Here is a 22,735-nt window from a genome sequence, read left to right as displayed (position 1 = left end):
AGTATGGTAAATACTCAATCCGACCACACAAATTCATTTTTGCGCAAGGGGTATGTTAATTAGATCTAATTAAATCTAAGAAAGAAATAACCTGCTAGCTAGTGGCACATCTGAAACTAACATGCTTTGCCCGGGGTTGCCAGCCGCTCCGCATCGCCCAAGGATGCCAGCCTCTCGCTTCGCCCAAGGATGCCTGCCTGCTCTGCATCGCCTGGTGTTGCCCGCCCGAGCGGAGGAAGTCCCATCTCAAGGTGTTGCCCGCTTGCTCTGCATCGCCTGGGTTGCCCGCCGAGGGTGCATCGCCTGGTGTTGCCACGCCGCTCTGCATCGCCTGGAGTTGCCCTGCCGCTCGGCATCTGCCTGCGGTTGCCCGCCGCTTCTGCATCGCCTGGGGTTGCCTCGCCCTGCTCTGCTTCGGCCTGGGGTTGATGCGGGCGCTCCGCATCACAGCCGGAAGTAGGCTGTTGCCGGAACCCCACGAAGGGGAGCTGCCGGCCAAGAAGAAGGGGGAGGAGGTCTGGGGACCGCCAGCCCCAGCAGCAGAGCCCACAGCCATTGACATCTTTGATTTGGCATTGCTGTAGAGCTGCCTTACATGTGCAATTTACATTAAATCTATCTGGGAAGAAAACACCTGTTAAAACATTAGTGCTTTCTATTTTACTTATTTACTTTTACACTTGTCATACATGGAAGCCGCCATTTCGGCTCCGTTCACTGCAGTTTCACCGACACACTCGCCACTTTCAACATCATTTTTCCAGTTCTAGAAGTCCTAGAGTGATCATCAACAGCTCATTTGAAAAGGTAAGAACTTCAACTAATTAGCTGTCATTTATGCATTTACTTGTCTATCCTTTAAAAAAAAAAAAAAAAAGCTTTGCGCAATACCGATTCTTTATGGGGACCTCTGTCACGCTGCACGCTAAGGGTTGGGGAACAGAGAGAGCTCAGGAGAAGACTTTCTATTGACAGTCAATAGAGCGGTGTTGGCTTGAGCTTATTTTAATCGATAACACATAACCCTGGGTTAATGAAACATCATAATCTATATGAAATATATAACCTGCGGTAATGATGACACATCATAATCTATATGAAATACATAACCTGCGGTAATGATGACACATTTCACTATTCCGAGTCACATCTCAACTGTACCGGCACGAAACTTCCTTCTGACTGGGTTTTGTATGATACAGTTATACCAGTACAACGCCATTGTAAACAGACATTGCGATACTGTTCAGAAACAATACCGGTCTAGAAATGCAAGTGTGAACAAGGCTTAATGCTTTTTTTATTGTGTTATTATGTATTGATATTGTCATTATAATTATGTATGGTTATTTTGTAATTTTTACTATTCTTGATATTGCAGACTTCTGCATTAACAGACATGTAAAGTGCTTTGAGATACGGTGGTATGAAAGGCTCTACATAAATAGAAATGAATTGAAATAGGTTATAGAACTCAAATTAAAAGGGAACAGATGCATGACAAATGGGGCTGTGATGTTAAGGTTTCAGATTTTGTTACAACATGATAATTCATGATGATGTAATTCATGGGCATTTGTCTTTACAGGACCAGAAGTTGCCTGCCATGCCTTTTAAAAAGCACACTTCCTTCACTTTCAATGGTTAACAAAGGGGGTGTGGTGCTGTGCGTTGGTAGAACCCACCTGCAGGTGTCTGGTTTTGTACACAACTGTACAGTTTAATAAAAACAAGTGCATAGCAAATGATGTCCCGACTGGCGCTTGAATATTCCGAATGTTATAAAACCAGATTCCAATTATCAAGACACCTCACGACCACAAGTTTCATCTCGTCTTAAACTCAAATGCATCTCCTACCTTGTTTGTAAACTGCGATCACTTCTTTAATCTGGCTGCAAGTCCTGGAAGCCAGGATTTCTACCAAAACCTTTTCATCGGTTCCAGCCCCCTGTGGATGAGAACACATCCCACTCTCTCATTTTTGTCTATGTAATTACACCGTTTACTCTAGACTTTGTCGTCATTTGTGGCAAATCTATTTGAATCACATACAATTTTCCCCTACTGCTGTGCTTCATTATTTTCCCTGAAAACCGCTTTGTAAACTTCCTCCTGGTACTGGGTGTTGTCGTTTCCACTTTAATTTGAAAGAAATAAGAGTAAACACCGTTTCACAGACCCCCAGTTGGCACTCTCAAACTACTAACCCCCAAGGTAACGTTAGGCAGTCCAACGGTGATAGCTGGGACTGTGAAACCAGACAAGTTTTGGCAACCAACACAAAAAGCAGCCTTGTCCTCAAAGAGTACACTGCAGTGTACAGCAGTGTAATTACCCATATCAGTGTAATTACCAAGCACAATAAGTTAAAGGTTCACCTTTAAAGCGTGCCTCAGTTCATGGACATCATACAGGACTGGAGGCATCATTAAACCAACGATCACCCTTTCAAACTTCCCACCAAGTTCAGACTTCAAGTCATCAACCAGATCCTAAGACAGACAAAGCAAAACTTCATTAGTGCAATTACATTAATTGTGTTTCTGTTAAATCTAAGTATCTGGCACAAGGGGAATGCTGCATTGCCTCTGTGCTTCCACTGGAAAGGGAGGGAAGTCATCTCACTACTGGGGTAAATACCTAAATCGGGCATGCTGTACAGCATTACAAAAATCAAAACCATGACATTTGCTCAGCCAATCAGGTGTCATTTAAAAAAGGGAGTAGGCCTCCTAGCCTTTCATCCTGACTCCAGTACAAGTCTTTGTATCAGTATAAACCCCTAGAGGAATACACAAGGTCAAACTATGAACTTATTCCTTTTGGTTTCTGCACACTGCCTGGACAAAACCCATTTTTACCTTTCCAAATAAGGTCTTGTATTGCGCTGCTATTTTCTGTCGCTGATCGTTGGCCCTGGCTGTCAGGAGCGTTAGGATGGCATCTTCATCCGTGCCTGCATACCGACAAAAACAAATCAAAAATGCAAGAAAAAAATCCAACAGTCTTTTCCATAACAAGAACAACAACAACCTCCATCAGCCATAGTGATTCAATAAAACAGCATCTGTGGGTCCCGCCGCACAGGTGATGGACAGCCAAATTTCGTTATTGATGATGACAATGACGTAGTAGTAATGTCCAAAAGAGATGTGTTGTTTTTGAACAGAAGTAACTGAATATGTTGTCTATATATTGTGGTAAAATGGTAAGGGGGGCACTTTTGAAAAGAAAATATCACTTGGCAAAAGATGCTGTCGGTAAGAAGTTATTTAGTTGTTGCAAGATTGCGTGATTTTGATTGTGTCCTGACATAACCCGCGTTGCCATGACGGTTAACCAGTTCAACACCATGACGTACGCATTTACGTCAAATGAAAACCCACTAACAGTACCATGTCGTACGTGCGTACGTCAAGTTTCTCATTCTAGTCTGAGCGGTTTCTCTGTTTTCATTCTCTAAGGCAGTTCTAGTACTGTGGAATGTGCAATGAAAGTCGGGGGAGGGTCAGGTGACATTTGTATCCAACTGCATGTCATGTAGGGATTCCAATCTACCTGTGGGTGTTTAGAAGCCAGATATACTGCAGGAAGCCATTCAACTTTTACAAAAGTGTGTGTATGTATATAATATATATATTAGTGCTTTAAATTATTATTTTTTCTTTTATTATTAGTTTTACTTGTTTAGTTGTAGTTTATATAGTTTTTACCGAAAGCTAAACATGGCAACGTACGTGGTCTTTCTATAATGAGCAGCGGCAGTGAAGTGAGTTCGGAGGATTTCAATACCAGCGACAGTGATGCTCACTTATCACTCAGCAATGATGATGAAGAGGATGTGGAGCCAAGAACAGTACAAACTGTACAAACAAAAGAGCATGCAGCTACTTTACAGGTAAACCAGCTGCAAACGGGAAGCTGTTTGGTTTGAAATGGCAGTGCTGTGACGAAATACTATCAAAACACAACACTGGGTAGAGGCAATGAAGCAGCCAGATCCATGACAATGCCTGTGCAAAGTAGCTGTGTACATGCATTTGTGACTATCCCTCCAACACAATGGAAGCAGAGACTGCAAAAAAAGTCCAAGGTCTGCTACGAAAACGAAAACAAAAGAAAAATGTGGATTGGTTGCGAAGGCAACCCCGGGTTCTGTTGCATTGAACATTTCAATAAATGGCACCGAGCAAGTCAATAATGGCACATGTTCTGATGTTTAATTTTTATTTCATAATTACTGTTTACTGATTATTACTGTTATTATCGTTATTGTTTTCATTGTTCCAAAATAAAAAAATTTAAAAAAGCGTTTCTCCATTTTGAACATGGGTATGTAGTACACAGGAGCATAAAAGGGTTAATGAAAAACACAGTTTAGGTCATTTATTTGTGTTTTATTCATCACAGATTAACATTTTATAGCAATTATAGGTTTGAAAACATTTTTCAAAATCTGGTTCCTGGGAAGGGATGTCATTCGTACACCTGGAGTTGAAGTTAAAAAGAAACGCATTCCCATGCAGAGTCTTTGATACACAGTTGGCTGTACCTATCCCACTCCACAGTAGCACAATTACAGCTTCCAATTGTGGGAAAGCTTGTAGGCAGTTTAAATGGGCAGTTCCCAAGCGTTTCCTTGACAAAGTACAGGTTTCTCTAGCTGGGTAATTACACCTTGCATCCCACAACCAGCACTACAAAACACCATCATATTAGAATTAAACAAGGCAAAAAACGCAGGACCTCCCCCATTCTGGAGCATGTGCCATGAGACCCCCCAGGATAATACTTCACTTTCACACTTCATGTCACATTTCTGTTAACATCTTGGTATCCAGTTCACTCGACTTAAACACAGTTTTAAAAAACGAATGTCAATTACATGGGCGTTGACCTAAAAACAGAAATTATCATAGCTCAAAAACTATTTCAATGTAAAAGTAGAATACCCTTAAAAGTAGAGCTCTTGTAGTAAGATTCTGCAGCATAACTAGCCTTAACAGTTTATTTGAATTTATTTAATAAAAATAAATAAAACCTATACACGTTCACCTCAATACTGTGCTTTGAACAATGCAGACTGAAGTCAGAGGAACACGTTCACCTCAATACTGTCCGACTACATCTTCATGGGATTATCACTGCATCAATTCATATCCGATAGCCAGCATTTCTAGGAGATTAACTGAAACCAAACCTACTGAATAAGAGTCATGTGCAAGTTATTCCATGGTCTCTCTTTAATTGCTTAGCTTGGAAAAACAAGACACAACTAGGGAGAATTTGCCCTGGCTACCATCCCACCATGCGTTATTGAACCGAGCTGCTCGCACAGTCCAGAGAGCTGCTGTGTTTGGGAACGTAAGCTGCAGATGTTTTAAAACTTATTTTATAAAAATGGACGTTTCTAGATACTGGATCTTTTTACAACAGATCCCTTTATTCTAACTTGTTTCTGTACAAGTTCGGCTTTTTTTGGCTAGATTATCATGAGCTTGCACCAAACGCTAGAAGAAAACTAGAAGGAAAAGCAGAGAACACAGATTGAAGTGTAACTGAGACTTATGCAAAAGCTTCCTTTCACTTTTGCCCATTTGCTGTTCTTTTGGGAAAAGTGTTAATGGATTAAACCCCTACTTACCCAGTCCTTTCATTGCTGTGCGAAGGGTGTTTGCATCTTCACTGGCATTAAACTGGGGGTACGGCTTCACTGTGCCCTTTGGAGCCTAATCCAAGAAGAGAATTAAAAACAAAATCAAATCTCTTCTTTTTATCCGGTTTAACTCCAACTACGCAGAGGATAACCCTGCAGTAAAACGCAGGTATGACATGAAGATGTACAATATGACTCATACTGTACCTCTGACATTCCCGTTTGTTAGGAATCCAGGTCCTGTTACACTGTCAGAACATGTAACACTTTGGATAAACAAAGGTTCCACTAACAGCACAGTGAAACCAGCCTGCCACACAGGAATGACCGATTCGGTTGAAGGCTCAAAACAGAAACAGGACTAAAGCTAACTATTAAAAAACAGGACTTAACAGTGCGTGGGGTGGAGACACAGTTCTTCTTGGACTTCATCTACTTGGTACTATTGTGAGCAATATGTGTGACTAAACTTTCACTAAAACATTACTTATACATAATTTCTATCTTTAAAAAGCTTCCGTGTGGTTCCAATAGCCCTCCTCTGCAAATACCAGACTGCCATTCCTGAAATGCAAGAGTCCGAGTTATAAAAGAGGACAGCCTCAGCCCAAATAAAAAAAAAAAAAAGGAGACAAGTAAACGAAATACTCTTACACATTATAAACTTGCCCTTGTAATTTTGTGACAAAGTCTGGGGCAAGACACTACTGTAGTGATGTTCTTTTTATAAGTAATAGATTAATACTGGATCACAACTAACTCCTTTGTTTCAATTGTAAGTATCAATGGCAACAGATCTGATCTCGCAGAGCCACTATTCAAACAAGGACACACGACCTAAAACAAACACGGTAGAGGAAGCAAAAACAAACAGCAACCAAATGAAAGCAATTCAACCATTAAGAGTTCTTCTGTACCCTAGTACAATAAGCAGCTAACATGGTTCTTCCTCTGTGCAGAGCACAAAGGGATAAGAACCAGGATACCGCCCCGAGTCATCCAAACACTGCTACCATTCATTGAATTTTTTACATTGTATTTACAGACAAAAGGTGTGGATATGGTTTCAGTCTTTTAATTTTCTAATTAATGGAGTCTTGTCTTATTGGGAAAATGCTGTGGGCCTTTCTTGAGAAACAATTAAGGATTGTAGGGGTTTGAAAGAGAAAAAAATCCCATCTAAACCATGCAGAAGGAAGGATGATTGGTGCATTTCTTCAGGAAGTTACTGGATACCCAATAGTCTCTGAAAGCTGTTTTTGGATAGACATGCAAATAACACATTTTATTTGCATGTACCATGCCCTACATCACCCACAGCATTTAGAAATATGAAAAGATTCTTTATGAAAATTCAGTGCCAAAAGTGGTAAGAAAGGCTTCAACTAGAAGTGTTTGTCATTGCATTTTACAAAAGTTTCAGTATTTCTAAATGTACCCCTATTGTAAAGTTATCTTCATCTTCAAATATCCATGTGAAATCCAAGTCGGACATGTGACTCAAGAGATGTAAAGAGTGTAACCTTACTCCAACATGGAGCACGAATAATATCTTGTTGTAAAAGCGCCACCCTTCGTAAGTTTAATCAAATTCAGGAAAGCACATTTCAAGACAGAACAGAAGCAGGGCTCCAGTAATTGTGCGGATGGATCACCTGTAGGTATGGGTGATGCTAAAGGCTATCGCACAAGTTTTCAATGATACTGTGCCAAATGTTTTCAGAAATGGATTATTATTATTTTTTGTTTTTAAATCTTTGGCTTGTAATATAGAACAGTTTCCTCGTTATGCAACACAAGCCTTCAGAGTGTGAAGGATCTTCTTGCCCTGTCACACTGCCGTATGTTCCAGACTGGTGAAACTTTCCAGCGATTCCCATCTCTGGCCCCCTTCTCAGCTTTCTCCTCTCCATACTGCAGCCAGCTCAGAGCCTCGCTTTCATTTAATATTATGGTAACTGCAGCGCACATCATGAACCTCATCATCTAACCTTGCTTGCTGAACACTCATGCAACTAGAGAAACTCCTGTCATTCTGCAGTTACTACAGCAACAGTGGGCCAGATAGCGCTTGCGAGTCTCCCAGTAGTTTATCTGAACCATTTTAGCAGTGTGGAGCAAAACACATTGTATGCCTAAGGACCTTTCTTTATGAATCTGACGAAAAGTACAGTGAGCTTCAGTTCCAGTCCGCAATGGCAATGCAACTGAACTGACAGTAATGCAATACGTTTTCAATAAACTGCACTCAAAGTAATAACACCCCCTGTAGTACTCACAAAAGGGGACGACTGGGCCTTGCAATGAATCACAAAAGAAAAAAAGTGTAAAACAACAGTGTTTATATAAAGTAGATAAAAGCCCAATAAAGCCAAATCCTTTGGCTGGAATAATTACTGAGCTTACCTTACAGGCAGGACAGAATGCTTTACTTTAACCAGACTAGAAGACAAGCGAGCGAGCACAGCGACACTCAGTCAGTGTCTGTTTCAACTGAATCTGGGCTGAAACTTTACAGTCGTAAGATACTGAGAAAGCGCTGGCCTGGCCTAATAAAATAAAAACTCGAAATGGTGTTCAAGTCCTTCTTTAAACACCACCACGAATCACAACTAAACTAAACTACCAGAAACCATCAGAACACACATCACAGATGCAGCTGTGTAAACTGCATTGCTTCCTTCATCCAGACAGTGTCCAAAGACTATAAACAGTCTTAACATCTCTCTGGGAGGGGCGCCTTCGTTGCGTAAGTAATTGCATGGAAACAAACAGTTTCAGAGGAACTGCCATACAAAGAAGACTTATGCTTAAGCTCTGTCTAGTCAAAGCACGACAATTATAATATATGGATCAAATCTTAGGCAACAGGATAATGAAAATAGACAGCTGTTTTACCGATTTAGCACTGCAATAAGATACAGTCTGCATAATAAACACCTTCTGCAATATTATCCCTATTTTGCAGTACCTCAAAACGTATCTAAATTGGAAATATACAAGGAACATGTAATATACACCATAAATAAAATACTTGTTCATACAAGCAGAACAAAATGCGAGGAACATCCAGTTAATACAACATTTGAGCGACAGTATCAACGCCATTAACTATCTCACAATTTACCTAGGGCTGTTCCAATTAAGAGAGTCATCGGACCGATTAGTCAGCTAAAGGGTTGAGTGCAGATAATTTTATTTATTTATTTATTTTTAACAATTTAATTATGCATTAAGAAAGCATTCTGGGCAGAGAGAAATGTGTGCTGCTTTTCAGAGAAGTGCTGATTTGAAGTGCACTCTCTCTCCCAGGAAGGGCACTGTGGTTTTAGCTAGTATAAAAAGGGGTTCAAGTGCTGTACAAATCATAATTATCATCTTGTTTCGTACAAGGATTGCTGATAGTGTGCGCGTGTTATGTATATATATATATATACATATATATATATATATATATATATATACACACACACACACACACACACACACACACACACACACACACTTGGACCTGGAATATTTATCTATTGTGATTTAAATGATTGCCAAATGTGTGTCTGCAAAGTTACTCACGTGCATTGTAACCAGAGCTGTGGTAAAATTTATCCTGACCAACATAATACATTGTTGATTTAGTTATAAACCTCGGGCTGTTTTTTGTTTCCATGTTTGTGCTTTGCTAATAATTTTGCTGTTCAGGGGGTTACCCCAGAGTGGTTAAACAGTACTCATAACTGTGCTGCTCTGGCCCTTAGGGCTTGTGTGACTGAGTTATCAGGACCCTAAATCTGTTTCATTAGGGTAATAGAACAGAAAAGGTAACATCTGTTACATTTACTAAAATAAAAATAGTTTAAAAACTCTGTTTTTTAGATTCTATTGATCCAAGTATTACTATGCAGGACAGCCACTATACGATCATTACATTTATTAAAAATGTGCACTGAACAATCTACCGATTAATTAACCGATACATTTTAAATAGTGACAGCCCTAAATTTAACAAAAAGAGATACGCAATTCAAGTATTTCTGGAAAATATGAAATAATCATCTAAACAAGAGAAAGGGCAACATTTCTGGTTGTATCGCAATAGCACAAATATTTGTGTTAGGTTTGAAACAGGAAATCTGGACACAGATGGAGCTTTTCAGTCTAGTCACAGTGACTCAGAATTCCCATAACTATTTTATATATAAAACACCACACAGAAGCACGCCCAGTTATAAAAAGAGATAGAACACCACATGGTGCTGGGTTCTTTCTAAACACAACCAAGAATCATACTGTATGAGCAACTAAAACTTCCAGATGTTTCTTTAAAACATGTACCAGATTATCTTATGACAAATGCACAATAAGTGGTCCTGTTCTGAGACACTGTCTTTCAGCTTTGACTCTCTAAAATGATATGTCACACTGGGATAAATGTATGATTTCCTTTAGACAGCAGAGGCCAAATGCACTCCAATTAATTTTTATTTTAAATCAAAATCTTTAACCCCTTTTTTCCTGGGTTTGGAGCCTTTAGTTCCAGTTGTGTTTAAAAGATAATATTTTGGAGTTTAAGTGTTTTGGCATCTAAAAACCTTGAAATATTATTCAAGGTAATGTAGGTTAACTGAACTATCATGCTCAGAAGCCAATTTGGGGTCCTTGTATAACAAAAGGCCCTTATTCACTTTGATGCCAGTGAACTATTTAATGAGTAGGTGTTCTCATGTTTGTCAAATGTACACAATACCCGAAGCTATTCGAATAATTAGCCCCACCTGTTTGCCAGGGAGAATATCCACTCTAGAGACTGTCTTTCCCAAGATCATTTCTAGCCTGTAATTTGAAACGTACCCTAGACTGTGCAAAGTAAGATATTGTCAACAAGGCAACAGGTGAAGGCGATTCTTTAAACAAACAAATGCAATAATATTAAAAAGCTGCAAGGCAGTAAGATCCCTGCTGAGCTAGTCCTTGGGACTGGCAGTTCTCTTTATGCATTACAATTAATGAAAAGGGCAGGGCAGTCACCTGCCATTATGCAAATATCTGCTCAGCTCATGAATCCAGCACAAGGTCATGAATTCCGCAAGATCCGGTACAGCTTATAATAATCAAGTTCAAAAGAAGTTACTTTGCAAGCCATGAAGATTGTTAAAAACAGCCAATAACAAAGGGGACTTCCTCCAGATTACAAACAGCCACTAGCAAATAGGAGCAAGAGCAAGCAAAACAGGCAGGGTGGAACATCTGTGAATAAACACAGCCTATCCATCTCCTGTGCTACACCTTGCCTATTTACACTCGCAATATTCATCATTTGGTAACATGACAAATGACACTGGATCGTTTTTCTACCATGCACATTGCATTTGTTTGAATAGTATTCAATAGTAATTAGTCATTGCTGGATATGCCCGGATGTCTTACCCCCACCTATCCTGAATCTAAGAGAGGGCCAGACTGACTGGGACCTGCTCCAACTCCCACTCCGTGAAGAAACACAGCTGCTGACTGAGCACAAGCAATCTGGAAAAATGAAGTCTGCCTCCAAAGCTCACATGATTATGAATAATACTGGTGAAGTTCAGACTAGGGTGGTTCCACAAGTTTACATACATAAACAAATAAGTTAAAAAAAAAGGATGAACTGCAATAGACACTGTACCGCTATGGCCAAAAGTTTAGCATCACCAAGAATTTTAGGATTAAGACAATTAGACTTTTTTTTTGTTACATTATGTAATGAAATAAACTACAGAATGATATGGCAAAACTCTACCAGAAGCCATAATAGCAGTACAGTATTTCATGTTAGATTTCAAAATGTCACATTTTTGTCTTTGTTACGTTAAGTATATGGAAAATTACAACGTGGTACTCAACAAGTTTCTTTCGACTTTATGAAGCAAAATTAGTCAATTCCATAGGGTGAGGCAAAACTTTTGTCCAGAGTTGTATCAGCGAGTTATTTGCTAGCTTTCCTGTACTGGATTAGTCCCTGTAGGTAATGTCTCAATGTAGCTAATGCAAATGAGACAGAAACAACACCTTTAAAAAAAAAAAAAAAAAAAAAAAAAAAAAAAGAGTATGCAGCTACAACACTGATGTAGCCTTGAATACGCAAAGCTAAAAGTTTAATAACGAATATTGTGACTCGTGCATGTTTTTCAATAGTGGTTAAATAGATTATTATCAGCAGTGCTGCATTATAAAGCTCGAATCACACTTACCATTGTTTCCGCTGTGATTATGATGTAGGTAGATTACAGAGAAACTTCACCTGCCGAGAGAAGAAGCCTGTATCAAAACTTGCAAAAACGTGCGATGAAAACCTCAAAGCCGGTTTATGAAGCAGCTGGCACTGCTGATGCGTTCGCTTCATTGCTGTCCAGTTTGAACACAATACAAAGAACTTGTTATGAACAGACTATACAAATTCAGAAATATATTTGTGCACTGTACATTTGCTTATTATTGTTCCCGTGAACTGTACTTTTTTTTTTTTTACACCCAGGAAAGGTGACCTATTACAAATTAATGCAGTTTTTTACAATAAAACTAACCCCAAATACGTCAACCACCTGCTCGCTTACTGAATTAATTTAAATATAACCTGGCGTTACATATACTTACAAAATATAGCGCTGGTGCTGGTCTGTGCACGCTGCAGGAACAAGACACCCTCAAGCCACTAGCTGCAGAGTAAAGTCAAAAAACTAAACTCTGTATTTCTAGTGCTGCCACACCCTGTGTACAAAACCCGTGTGCAAAGAAGTAGTGAGTTGTGGGAAGTGTTGTTTTCTGTCGAGGTAGAACATTGGCCTCTAATTAATATAACAATGCATCAAGAAGCCGACATTTTACATTTATATATCAACGCCTGTTAAATCTTTTTTCTGTTTCTGGGCTTTTATTGCGTTTTAAACCCAAATATCTTGTACTTGATTTTACAATAGGCGTGCTTAAAACCGTTTTTTTTTTCTAATTTAATTTAATTTAATTATATTTTATTTTCTTGAAATAAAATTATGATCTATGAAGTTTTAAAATACTAAATTCGGGACGGGGGGGCGGGCAATACGTTTGTCATGAACAAAAAGTTTAAATGAAGTATGTTTTTTATTTAAATATTATTTGTTCAATGACTGGAAATTGTTTGTTTTGCTTTTTGATTTATTAAAAAATGGATAAACGTTGTTAAATGATTGTCCTTAATCTGTGCTTTTGATTTCCGGTAGTCTATAAATAATAAGCGTTTGTCTGCCTCTGTATCCTTCTCAAAGGAAAATAGTTCCTAACATAATACAGGATTTTCCCTTGTTGTTTTGGTGGATCTTCCTATTGACCTAATGGAAAACAGGACAGGCATATTCTGAATATTCTCTTTAGTGCCAAGTGAAAAGGCGATTTCCAATTGACAAGCCTCTATCCAACAATGACTGCTCGAGTCAGATTTATATAATGGAAGGATTGCCCTCGTCTAATTGCAGTCAAAGAAAACATAATAAATGGTGGAGGACCCGTTTCTAAAAGCGTTTTGCGACGATTCACAATCGCAAGCACCTCGCAAGTAAAACATGGGTTTTCAAAGGGCTGCCACATCGCCGATTTTCATCAGAAACCTGCGACTGCCAGACAGCAGCCGCAAGTAGCAATGTTAGGACACACTGCACCATGGCGCTCATACTACTAGCACTGTGAAACTGTACACTTTTGGTCGGATTTAAACATTATAGGCGCTCATACATACAGGGCTGAAATGGAGATGTAACTGCAGCATACAACTTTTTTTTTTAATTTGGATATGCTATACAGCTGTATTGTGGTTTGTTCTTTTTTTCTGCTATGTTCTGTGCAGTGCTTTGCGATACTTTTGTATACAAAGGTTTAAATAATTACAAAGCAAAAGTATTTATTTAATGACCTGTAACAAAGTGATGTGGGTGAAAAATAACAGTAAGGTCAAGTTTAAAAACAAGCACGGTTTATTTAGGGTAGGGTGGGGAAAGACCCCCAGTTGAGGTAAAAAGCCCAAAAGCCCCAAAAATATCCCTACACACCTATAGACTTTAATAACAAACTGGCGTTCCCCATCCTGACCCCCACCCCCACTTCCTGCCCACCCCTCCCCACAGACACTCCTGACCACATTGCTCAGGTACAAATAAGTATTTATTTCCTTTAACTGTTTACACTGTACCAGCCCACTCTAATAGTGTACCGGAAAGCTTGCGAATAGTTCAGCTCTAATTAATCCCGGGTCCCCCTATATCGTTCCCTTATCCCACCCAAACAAGAGTCAACCTCCTATCCAAACTCCAAATTAAACCCGCGGAAAACACCCGTAGAACCCCCACTTGTCAATCAAGACCCCCATAACATGCTATAGGCAGTCCACAACACATTGGTGTGTGTGTCAATGTAGAGCCACTCTGGGAACAGGGGGGTTCCTAATCCTGTTTCCCCTTTTACCCAAATTGGGGTGATAGCAAGTTACACTGCAAACCTCTTAGACAGACACATTCGTCCCTGAATGTGGTAAAATGACATCCCTAACCACAGGGTCAGTCCCCAAAATAAACCACCCTGAGACCCCTGTACCCACCTGGCCCTAACACTACCCATAACCTAACTATTTACAATGACCTCCCCCAGCTCCCATTGTCCTCGGCAGCTGAGGCTGTCAGCATCGTCCTAGGCAACCGTGGTGGGTAGGGGACCCAGCCGACAGCAGAATGGACAGTCCTTGTGGGCCCTTGTGGCACTCCTCGGTGTGTGTAGGGCAGCAGGAACCCTCTCCGGTTGCGACTCCCCTACTGGAGAGTGGTGCCACTCCTCTAGACAGGACAGGCAGGTCAAGAGGGGGATCTTCCCTCTCAGGGGCACCTGTGTCTCATTCTCTTCAGGCTCTCCAGGATGATAGGGTGCCAGCCGGTCTGGATGAAGGATGACCTTCCGTCATCTTCCCTTAAGCTGCACCCAGTAGACAACGTCTGAGAGCCTTTCCAGCACCGTACAGGGCCCCTCCCAGGCATTGGTGAGCTTTGGGCTCCTGCCCCTGATCCTGCGGAGTAGACCCAGACCTTTTCTGGTTCAAAATGGGTCTCTCGGGCAGAGATGTTGTACTGCCACTTCTGTCGGTTAGTCTCCCCTCTTACGTGGCAGCAGGCAAACCGATGGGTTTTATCCATGTGGTCCTGCAGTTGGTGTATGCATTCCGTTCTTGGTCCATTCTCGTTTTCATCCCCAGACTGTTCCAAGAAAATCTCGACCACTGCTACATCCTCTTGGTTGGGTAGGGTGCAGCCTTCAGGCCATTTGGAGAAATAGTCCATGGCGATTAATATAAATCGGTTGGCACTCTCCATTGTTGGCAGGGAGCCAAGAACATTGATGGCGACCCTCTCCATGGGCTCACCGTCATTCAATTAAAAAAAATACTCAGCGAAAAAAGGCACTTTACAGAGCATTAAAAAAGGACCAAAAAGAAAGTACGCAGAAAGAGTACACAGAACTGCAAACGCAAGTCAAAAAGGAAGTTAGAAAGGCCAAGAGAGAAATAGAAATGAACATTGCTAAGGGAGCTAAAACCAATTCCAAAATGTTTTTCCAATATTACAACAGCAAGCGAACATTCAAAGAGGAGATTAAATGTTTAAGAGATACAAATGGCAAAATCGTAGATGAAGAAAAAAAAAATAGCAAATATATTAAATGATTACTTTTCACAAGTTTTTACAAAGGGGGATACGGACAACATTCCCCACATGTCATCCATTTCCTATCCAGTTTTAAATAAGTTTAGCATAACTGAGGCAGAAGTGTTAAAGGGACTAGGAGCTCTTAAAATAAACAAATCCCCTGGGCCGGATGAGATCCTCCCAGTAGTACTCAAAGAAATGAAAGAGGTAATTTACAAACCGCTAACCAAGATCATGCAGCAGTCTCTTGACACAGGGGTGGTACCGGCAGACTGGAAAATTGCAAACGTAATACCGATCCACAAAAAGGGAAACAAAACTGAACCAGGTAACTACAGACCAGTAAGCCTGACTTCTGTTATATGCAAACTTATGGAAACTATAATAAGATGCAAAATGGAAAATTACCTATATGGTAACAGGGTCCTGGGAGACAGTCAACATGGTTTTAGGAAAGGGAGATCGTGTCTAACTAACTTGCTTGATTTTTTTGAGGATGCAACATCGATAATGGATAATTGCAAAGCATATGACATGGTTTATTTAGATTTCCAGAAAGCTTTTGACAAAGTCCAGCACAAAAGATTAATTCTCAAACTGAACGCAGTTGGGATTCAAGGAAACACATGTGCATGGATTAGGGAGTGGTTAACATGTAGAAAACAGAAAGTACTGATTAGAGGAAAAACCTCAGAATGGAGTGTGGTAACCAGCAGTGTACCACAGGGATCAGTATTAGGTCCTCTGCTATTCCTAATCTACATTAATGATTTAGATTCTGGTATAGTAAGCAAACTTGTTAAATTTGCAGATGACACAAAAGTAGGAGGAGTGGCAAACACTGTTGCAGCAGCAAAGGTCATTCAAAATGATCTAGACAAGATTCAGAACTGGGCAGACACATGGCAAATGACATTTAATAGAGAAAAGTGTAAGGTACTGCACGCAGGAAATAAAAATGTACATTATAAATATCATATGGGAGATATTGAAATTGGAGAAGGAATCTATGAAAAAGACCTAGGAGTTTTTGTTGACTCAGAAATGTCTTCATCTAGACAATGTGGGGAAGCTATAAAAAAGGCTAACAAGATGCTCGGATACATTGTGAAAAGTGTTGAATTTAAATCAAGGGAAGTAATGTTAAAACTGTACAATGCACTAGTAAGACCTCATCTTGAATATTGTGTTCAGTTCTGGTCACCTCGCTATAAAAAAGATATTGCTGCTCTAGAAAGAGTGCAAAGAAGAGCGACCAGAATTATTCCGGGCTTAAAAGGCATGTCATATGCAGACAGGCTAAAAGAATTGAATCTGTTCAGTCTTGTTCAGTCTTTGAACAAAGAAGACTACGTGGCGACCTAATTCAAGCATTCAAAATTCTAAAAGGTATTGACAGTGTCGACCCAAGGGACTTTTTCAGCCTGAAAAAAGAAACAAGGACCAGGGGTCACAAATGGAGATTAGACAAAGGGGCATTCAGAACAGAAAATAGGAGGCACTTTTTTACACAGAGAATTGTGAGGGTCTGGAATCAACTCCCCAGTAATGTTGTTGAAGCTGACACCCTGGGATCCTTCAAGAAGCTGCTTGATGAGATTTTGGGATCAATAAGCTACTAACAACCAAACGAGCAAGATGGGCCGAATGGCCTCCTCTCGTTTGTAAACTTTCTTATGTTCTTATGTTCTTCTTATTATACTGGTGCAATGGCACACCCGGAGCAGCGTCTTGGTAACGCCAATGCGGCCAGCTGTGGGCAGGTCGTGTGCAACCCTCAAGATGGAGCACTGGATAGTGCTGATAGTCAGAAATAGAATAAAATGGCTTCTAATTTTTAAACCACTGATTCTGGGAACAGTGGCAAAGGCCAGCTTTCAGCATCAAGTGCAGGGGAACGAGCAGTAGCTTATGCAGCACATTTTAAAAGAAAAAAGGCTCAATGCAACAGAGAGGTCTTACTGTACCAATCGTGAGAAGCGAAAGAGATCGAAACCCCCCTGCGTGACGGTTAAGTACCTTCGGGAGGAGGGACCGAGGGGGTCACCGAGACGAGAGGGCCTATCGGCAGCTTTGATGGAAAGAGCTCAGTGACACCTACCAATAGGCAGGAGTGTATCTCATAACAATGTTTTGGTGGCCATCTTCGAATTGAATTCATTTCCAGGTGGTCCCATTGAGCCCATAGAGCCTTCACCAGCGCTTCGTGTGGGGCAACCTCTTCCCAAGTAGGCCGTTGGTCTGCTCACTTTCACCTCAGCAGGGGTGCAATGTCCTCATCTTCACTCTGTAGTTCTGCCAGCTGCTCCCATGTCCACTCTTCTGGTTCCTGCGCTGTTGTTTCCCGTGTGGCATGGACCTGACAAGCCTCACTTTCTCTCTTCTCCCTTCGGTGACAGTACTTACACTCTGCCTCCAGGCAGGGTCACTGAGACAAAGCATCAGCATCGCCGTGGTGACAGCCTGGGTGACGCAGCACTTGGAAGTCGTATTGCTGCAACTTATCCAGCAATTATTATGTGGGTACTACTACGACTACAACTATTCAAAATCATAACAAGCTTACTTGAAAGAGCATGTACTAGTGTTAGATTTCATAATCATGTATTCTACATCTTATACAACGTAAAAAAAAAATGTTTAAAAAAAAAACCCTGGTTTGACCCATGATCCGTGCTGTAGTAATATCGAGTTATATTTAATATTATCATTGCTGTGAATGCAACAGAACCTGCAGTTTGTGGAAATTGCAATAAATAAATAAATAAATAAATAAATACATTTCTGTTTAGACTAGATAATTGTTCTAGCCTAAACAGAAATTAGTGGTTTGGTTTGGTTTGGTTTTATTCTGTATTAATTAAACTCTATTCTTTGAAAAGGCAAGAGAGAACAGACCGTTGTTACTGCTTTTATGTTTTGTTGAATAGGGGAAGCTCAGCAGTTCCTGCGTGGGGGTACGGATACAGGCAGGCCTGAGCGTGTTGAATTTCAACACCAGCCCTAAATAACATGTTGTTCCTGTTATTAAGCAGCTGTAATAATCACAAGAAGTGGTATTTAAAAATAACAAAAGCCAGTTTTCACTGTAGTGAAGGAGGCTACAATTTTTCATTAAAAACTTGTTGTTTGTTGAAATGAATGTTCAGCTTTCATATTGAAGCTTGTTGTGTACTACTCATTGAATCAAGTCAAGTAGTGAAAGAACCTGATTGTATCGTTCAAGACATTTTTCAAAGCAACTAAGCTTATGTGTGTATAAACAAAACGGCAATAGATTCGCAGTCGAAGACCACTTTCAATTCAAACACAAAATGTCTAGTTTCCAATCACTCGATAACATCCACTGTAAAGAAATGTTCATTAACAAGTAACAAAATGAGACTACGTTAAAAACAATTGCTGTAAAGCTGGTACATTCGTATCTCAGAGAAACTAAAGACATTCCGGTCAATGACCTTCAAGATTTCAATCACTCGACAACACAGACAATTCATGTTTTTTAGGCACTTAACAAATATGTTTCTGTGAAGATTTACAATCATCCTCCACCAATGGGAGCACCAACCAAGCAAGCAACAATTAAAACGTTCTTGTAGTTTATGACGTCATAAATCCTAGATGAAATTATTTTCTTGTAACTCAGTCACTGAAAACCATCTTTCTCGCTCTCTCTCTCTCTCTCTCTCTCTCTCTCTCTATATATATATATATATATGTGTGTGTGTGTGTGTGTGTGTGTGTGTGTGTGTGTGTCTGTGTAGAACTTCAAAGTACAGCCTGTCACTTCTACTCAGCTCCAGATCCCTGTCGACAGTGAGGTATTTTTGTTTTCTTCAATCAACTTTAAAGATTTTTCATCTATCTTCTTTTTCCTTCTTTTAATTTCGTTCTGTTCGCTGGATCTATCCATTTCTTTCTTATTTCGGCTGCTGTTCTTTGTTCCTCCCCAACAGTGTTTACTGCAGCAGTGATCATCTGAAACTTTTTTCGTGTTTTAAACTTCAAGAAAACTTGTCAAATAGAATGGATTTGTGTTGACCAGCCTTTTTAATAATTGTATCATTTTTTACTTTAAAAAAACAAAAGTTTTCCTTTGCAGCCCTGCCACTGTGTACTGAGCTATTTGGTCACTGTGCTTTATAATGACTGATATTGTGTTATTTCCAGATACGCGGATAAAAAAAGTGGTACGCAGAGCATTGCGCTTGCACGAGCATTCCTAGACAACTTCTAAATAACTCCCCCTTAGAAAACATGTTAGTGCACTAATCAGTTATTGGGCAAATTAACCAATAACACTGAATGGGCACAAATGCAATTCAAGCCCACTAAATCAAGGAGCATCTCTATAATTAAAGGCAAAGTAGTAGGTAAAAGGTTCTACATTAATGGTGAGGCAATACCAACAGTGTCCGAGAAGTCAGTGAAGAGTCTAGGGAGATGGTACGACGGGGATCTAAAGGACACAGTTCATGTGGGAGAAGTTAGACAGCAAGCAGTGGAAGGGTTGAAGAGCATAGACAGCAGCGCTTTACCAGGCAAACTGAAACTCTGGTGCTTTCAGTTTGGTCTACTGCCAAGACAGCTGTAGCCACTGACTGTGTACGAGGTTTCCTTGACAACAGTTGAGAAGCTGGAAGCTTTAATCAGTTCATACGTCAGGAAATGGTTGGGAGTTCCACACTGCCTCAGCAGAGTGGGACTTTATGGTAAAGGAATACTGCAGCTACCAATCTCTGCTCTAACCAAGGAGTTTAAATGCGCCAAAGTCCGACTGGAAATGACTGTGACAGGCTGGCGAGTGGATAGAGGCCCAGAGACAGACTGCAGTTCAAAAAAAATAATACTTTATTTTTAAATAAACACAAAATAAAAGGGCACAAGGGCAAAAATAAAGGTATTTAAACACAAATAACAAAACACAAAGTAAAACTTAATAAAGATTTCCAGGCTGGGCGATGCCTTCACTGGATTTAGAAAATTCAAAAATCACAAACAAAAACCACCAACCTGCTTACTCAGCTCCCTCCTCTCCAATGGGAAGCTGAGGCCTCCTTTTATGTCAGGTGGCTGGGCGCTGATTGCTCATTAATTATACTAATCAACTAATCAACCCCAGCCACGTGAACACAATAAACCCAGGCAGGTAGGGGAATTTAACCCCATCCCTGCCAATTTATAAAGGGCAGAGCTTTGCTCTGCCACACACCTCCCCCCATGTATAAAGTACACCGGCAGTAATCGGCCAACTCCGCCCTCCTCCCCCAAAGAGTCCAATTATGTCCCTTGGGTGGGCTGTTTCGGTGGGCGGTGGAGGGCGGGGTTGATGTTGGAGCCCCCAAGCCTTCTTTGGTTGAGGGGGCCCCGGATCTCCAAGGTAGTACGGCGATGCTGTCAGGGGACCTGGACCCTCCAGCAGATGCAGTGCTAGCGGGCAGGCAGCACCCCTGGACAGTGTGGGTGCAGCCTCCTCGGACGGCGTGGATTCCCCTAGCAGCACCAGACCCTTGGTGGCGTTGGACCCTTTAGTGGCACTGGACCCTCCCAGGACGGCGGTCCGGCTCTCTCTGGTGACGGAGGCGGGGACGGCGGCGGACCCTCGGGAGGCGACGGCGGCAGCGGACCTTCGGGAGGCTACCCTAGGAGACAAAAAGGAGACACCAGCAGCCCCAGGAAATGCGGAGCAGCAGGCAACCCCAGGCAATCCAAATGTGGCATCCCTGAGCGGAGCGAGCGTGGCATCCTTGGGCGGTGCAAGGCAGGCATCCTTGGTCCCTAGCTCCTCCCTCTCTGGCTCTGGGAGCGGCAGCTCCTCCCTCTCTGGCTCTGGGAGCGGCGGCTCCTCCCTCTCTGGCTCTGGGAGAGGCGGCTCCTCCCTCTCTGGCTCTGGGAGAGGTGGCTCCTCCCTCTCTGGCTCTGGGAGAGGCGGCTCCTCCCTCTCTGGCTCTCGGGACGGCAGCTCCTCCCTCTCTGACTCTCGGCACGGCATGTCTACCGCCAGGTAATTAACAACCATGAGGGCAACCTCTGGGAAGGATGCCGGGTGGTGTTGTTCCTCCCAGTTTTCCCACATCTCTCCATCTCGACACCACAGCGTGTTGATAACTATGGGGATGTCGTGGACGAGGTCTGCCTCAGGGTGCATCAACCAGTCCCAGATCTCCTGGGATGGTGGTGAAGGTGGTGGTGCTGGAGGTAGTGGGGTGGCCCTTGATGCCTGGGTGAAAACTGCACCCGTTCCTGGGCCTGATTATAGGGGCATCCTGCCCAGTTGTGGCCGTCCTCCTCACAACGGCCACACCAGTTTGCAGGTAGCACATCTGGACAGGACTTCCAACAGTGGTCCTCCTTTCCACACCAGGAACACCAGGGGAAGAGGCTGGCCGGGTCCTCCAGCGGTGGCTGCAGCAGCTTACATTTCTTTGGCTGCTGCCTCTCCTGCCTTTGCCGCTGTCTGCTCTTCTTTCCCATTTTCTAATTTATTTTAAAAAAAATTGTCCCAAAAAAAAAAAAAATCCTGCAGTACTGCTCCAAACCTCCTGGAGCGCTATATCTCACTTCTCACACCAAATGTGACAGGCTGGAGAGTGGATAGAGGCCCAGAGACAGACTATAGTTAAAAAAAAATAACTTTAATTTTAAATAAACACAAAATAAAAGGGCACAAGTGCAAAAATAAAGGTATTTAAACACAAATAACCAAACAAAAAGCAAAACTTAAAGATTTCCAGGCTGGGAGATGCCGTCACTGGATTTAGAAAATTCAAAAATCACAAACAAAAAACACCAACCTGCTTCCTCAGCTCCCTCCTCTCCAATGGGAAGCTGAGGCCTCCTTTTATTATTTAAATAATACCTTCTTTTGTTAATTATGCTAATCAACTAATCAACCCCAGCCACCTGAACACAATAAACCCAGGCAGGTAGGGGAATTTAACCCCATCCCTGCCAATTTATAAAGGGCAGTGCTTTGCTCTGCCACAGTGACATTAGTAGATTGATGCAACAAATGCGTAAGGGACAGCAAAGAAAACTGTAGAGGATGCTAAGGCTGCCCTTCGAATCTGAGATATTATGGGGCAAGTTCAGCATGGAAAAGGAGGTTTTGGTCTCAGTTCAGCTCCTCCTACATGGCACAAGGCAACCCCAGCTCAACGGAGGAAGCTGGTAGTCAATGAGATGCAAAAGCAGGAGGAGAGGATCAGGTGTGTAAAGGTCATTTTCCAGGTCAAGTAGGGAGAATAGATGAGATGGGAGGGTGTGGAACAATGCAAGATCGGCTGTCAAGACCTGTGGACAATGGAACAGAGTATATACGATCACCAGTCCTGGGTGCGCACTGTAGTATTCATGGTGGGTGATACAGTTGAAAGAGT

The 22,735-nt window shown here is 41.5% G+C and overlaps 1 protein-coding gene across 2 annotated transcripts in view; it reads right to left on the bottom strand.

The window, feature by feature from the left end:
* Positions 1–12,393, bottom strand: part of LOC121329031 (annexin A5-like) — a 31,257-nt gene extending 18,864 nt beyond the window's left edge. For both annotated transcript variants that reach the window (XM_041274248.1, XM_041274259.1), the window contains exons 1-6: positions 12,289–12,393; positions 11,886–11,935; positions 5,647–5,731; positions 2,864–2,958; positions 2,381–2,494; positions 1,860–1,950 (exon numbers count right to left, since the gene is read on the bottom strand). In XM_041274248.1, coding sequence (XP_041130182.1) covers positions 1,860–1,950; positions 2,381–2,494; positions 2,864–2,958; positions 5,647–5,731; positions 11,886–11,888 — 388 coding nt within the window. In that variant the 5' untranslated portion in view covers positions 11,889–11,935; positions 12,289–12,393. The remainder of the gene's footprint in view (positions 1–1,859; positions 1,951–2,380; positions 2,495–2,863; positions 2,959–5,646; positions 5,732–11,885; positions 11,936–12,288) is intronic.
* Between the last annotated feature and the right edge of the window lie 10,342 nt (positions 12,394–22,735).

This window comes from Polyodon spathula, chromosome 2, assembly GCF_017654505.1.
Source record: "Polyodon spathula isolate WHYD16114869_AA chromosome 2, ASM1765450v1, whole genome shotgun sequence".
Classification (NCBI taxonomy): Eukaryota; Metazoa; Chordata; class Actinopteri; order Acipenseriformes; family Polyodontidae; genus Polyodon; species Polyodon spathula.
This window is presented reverse-complemented; position numbering and strand designations above follow the sequence as displayed.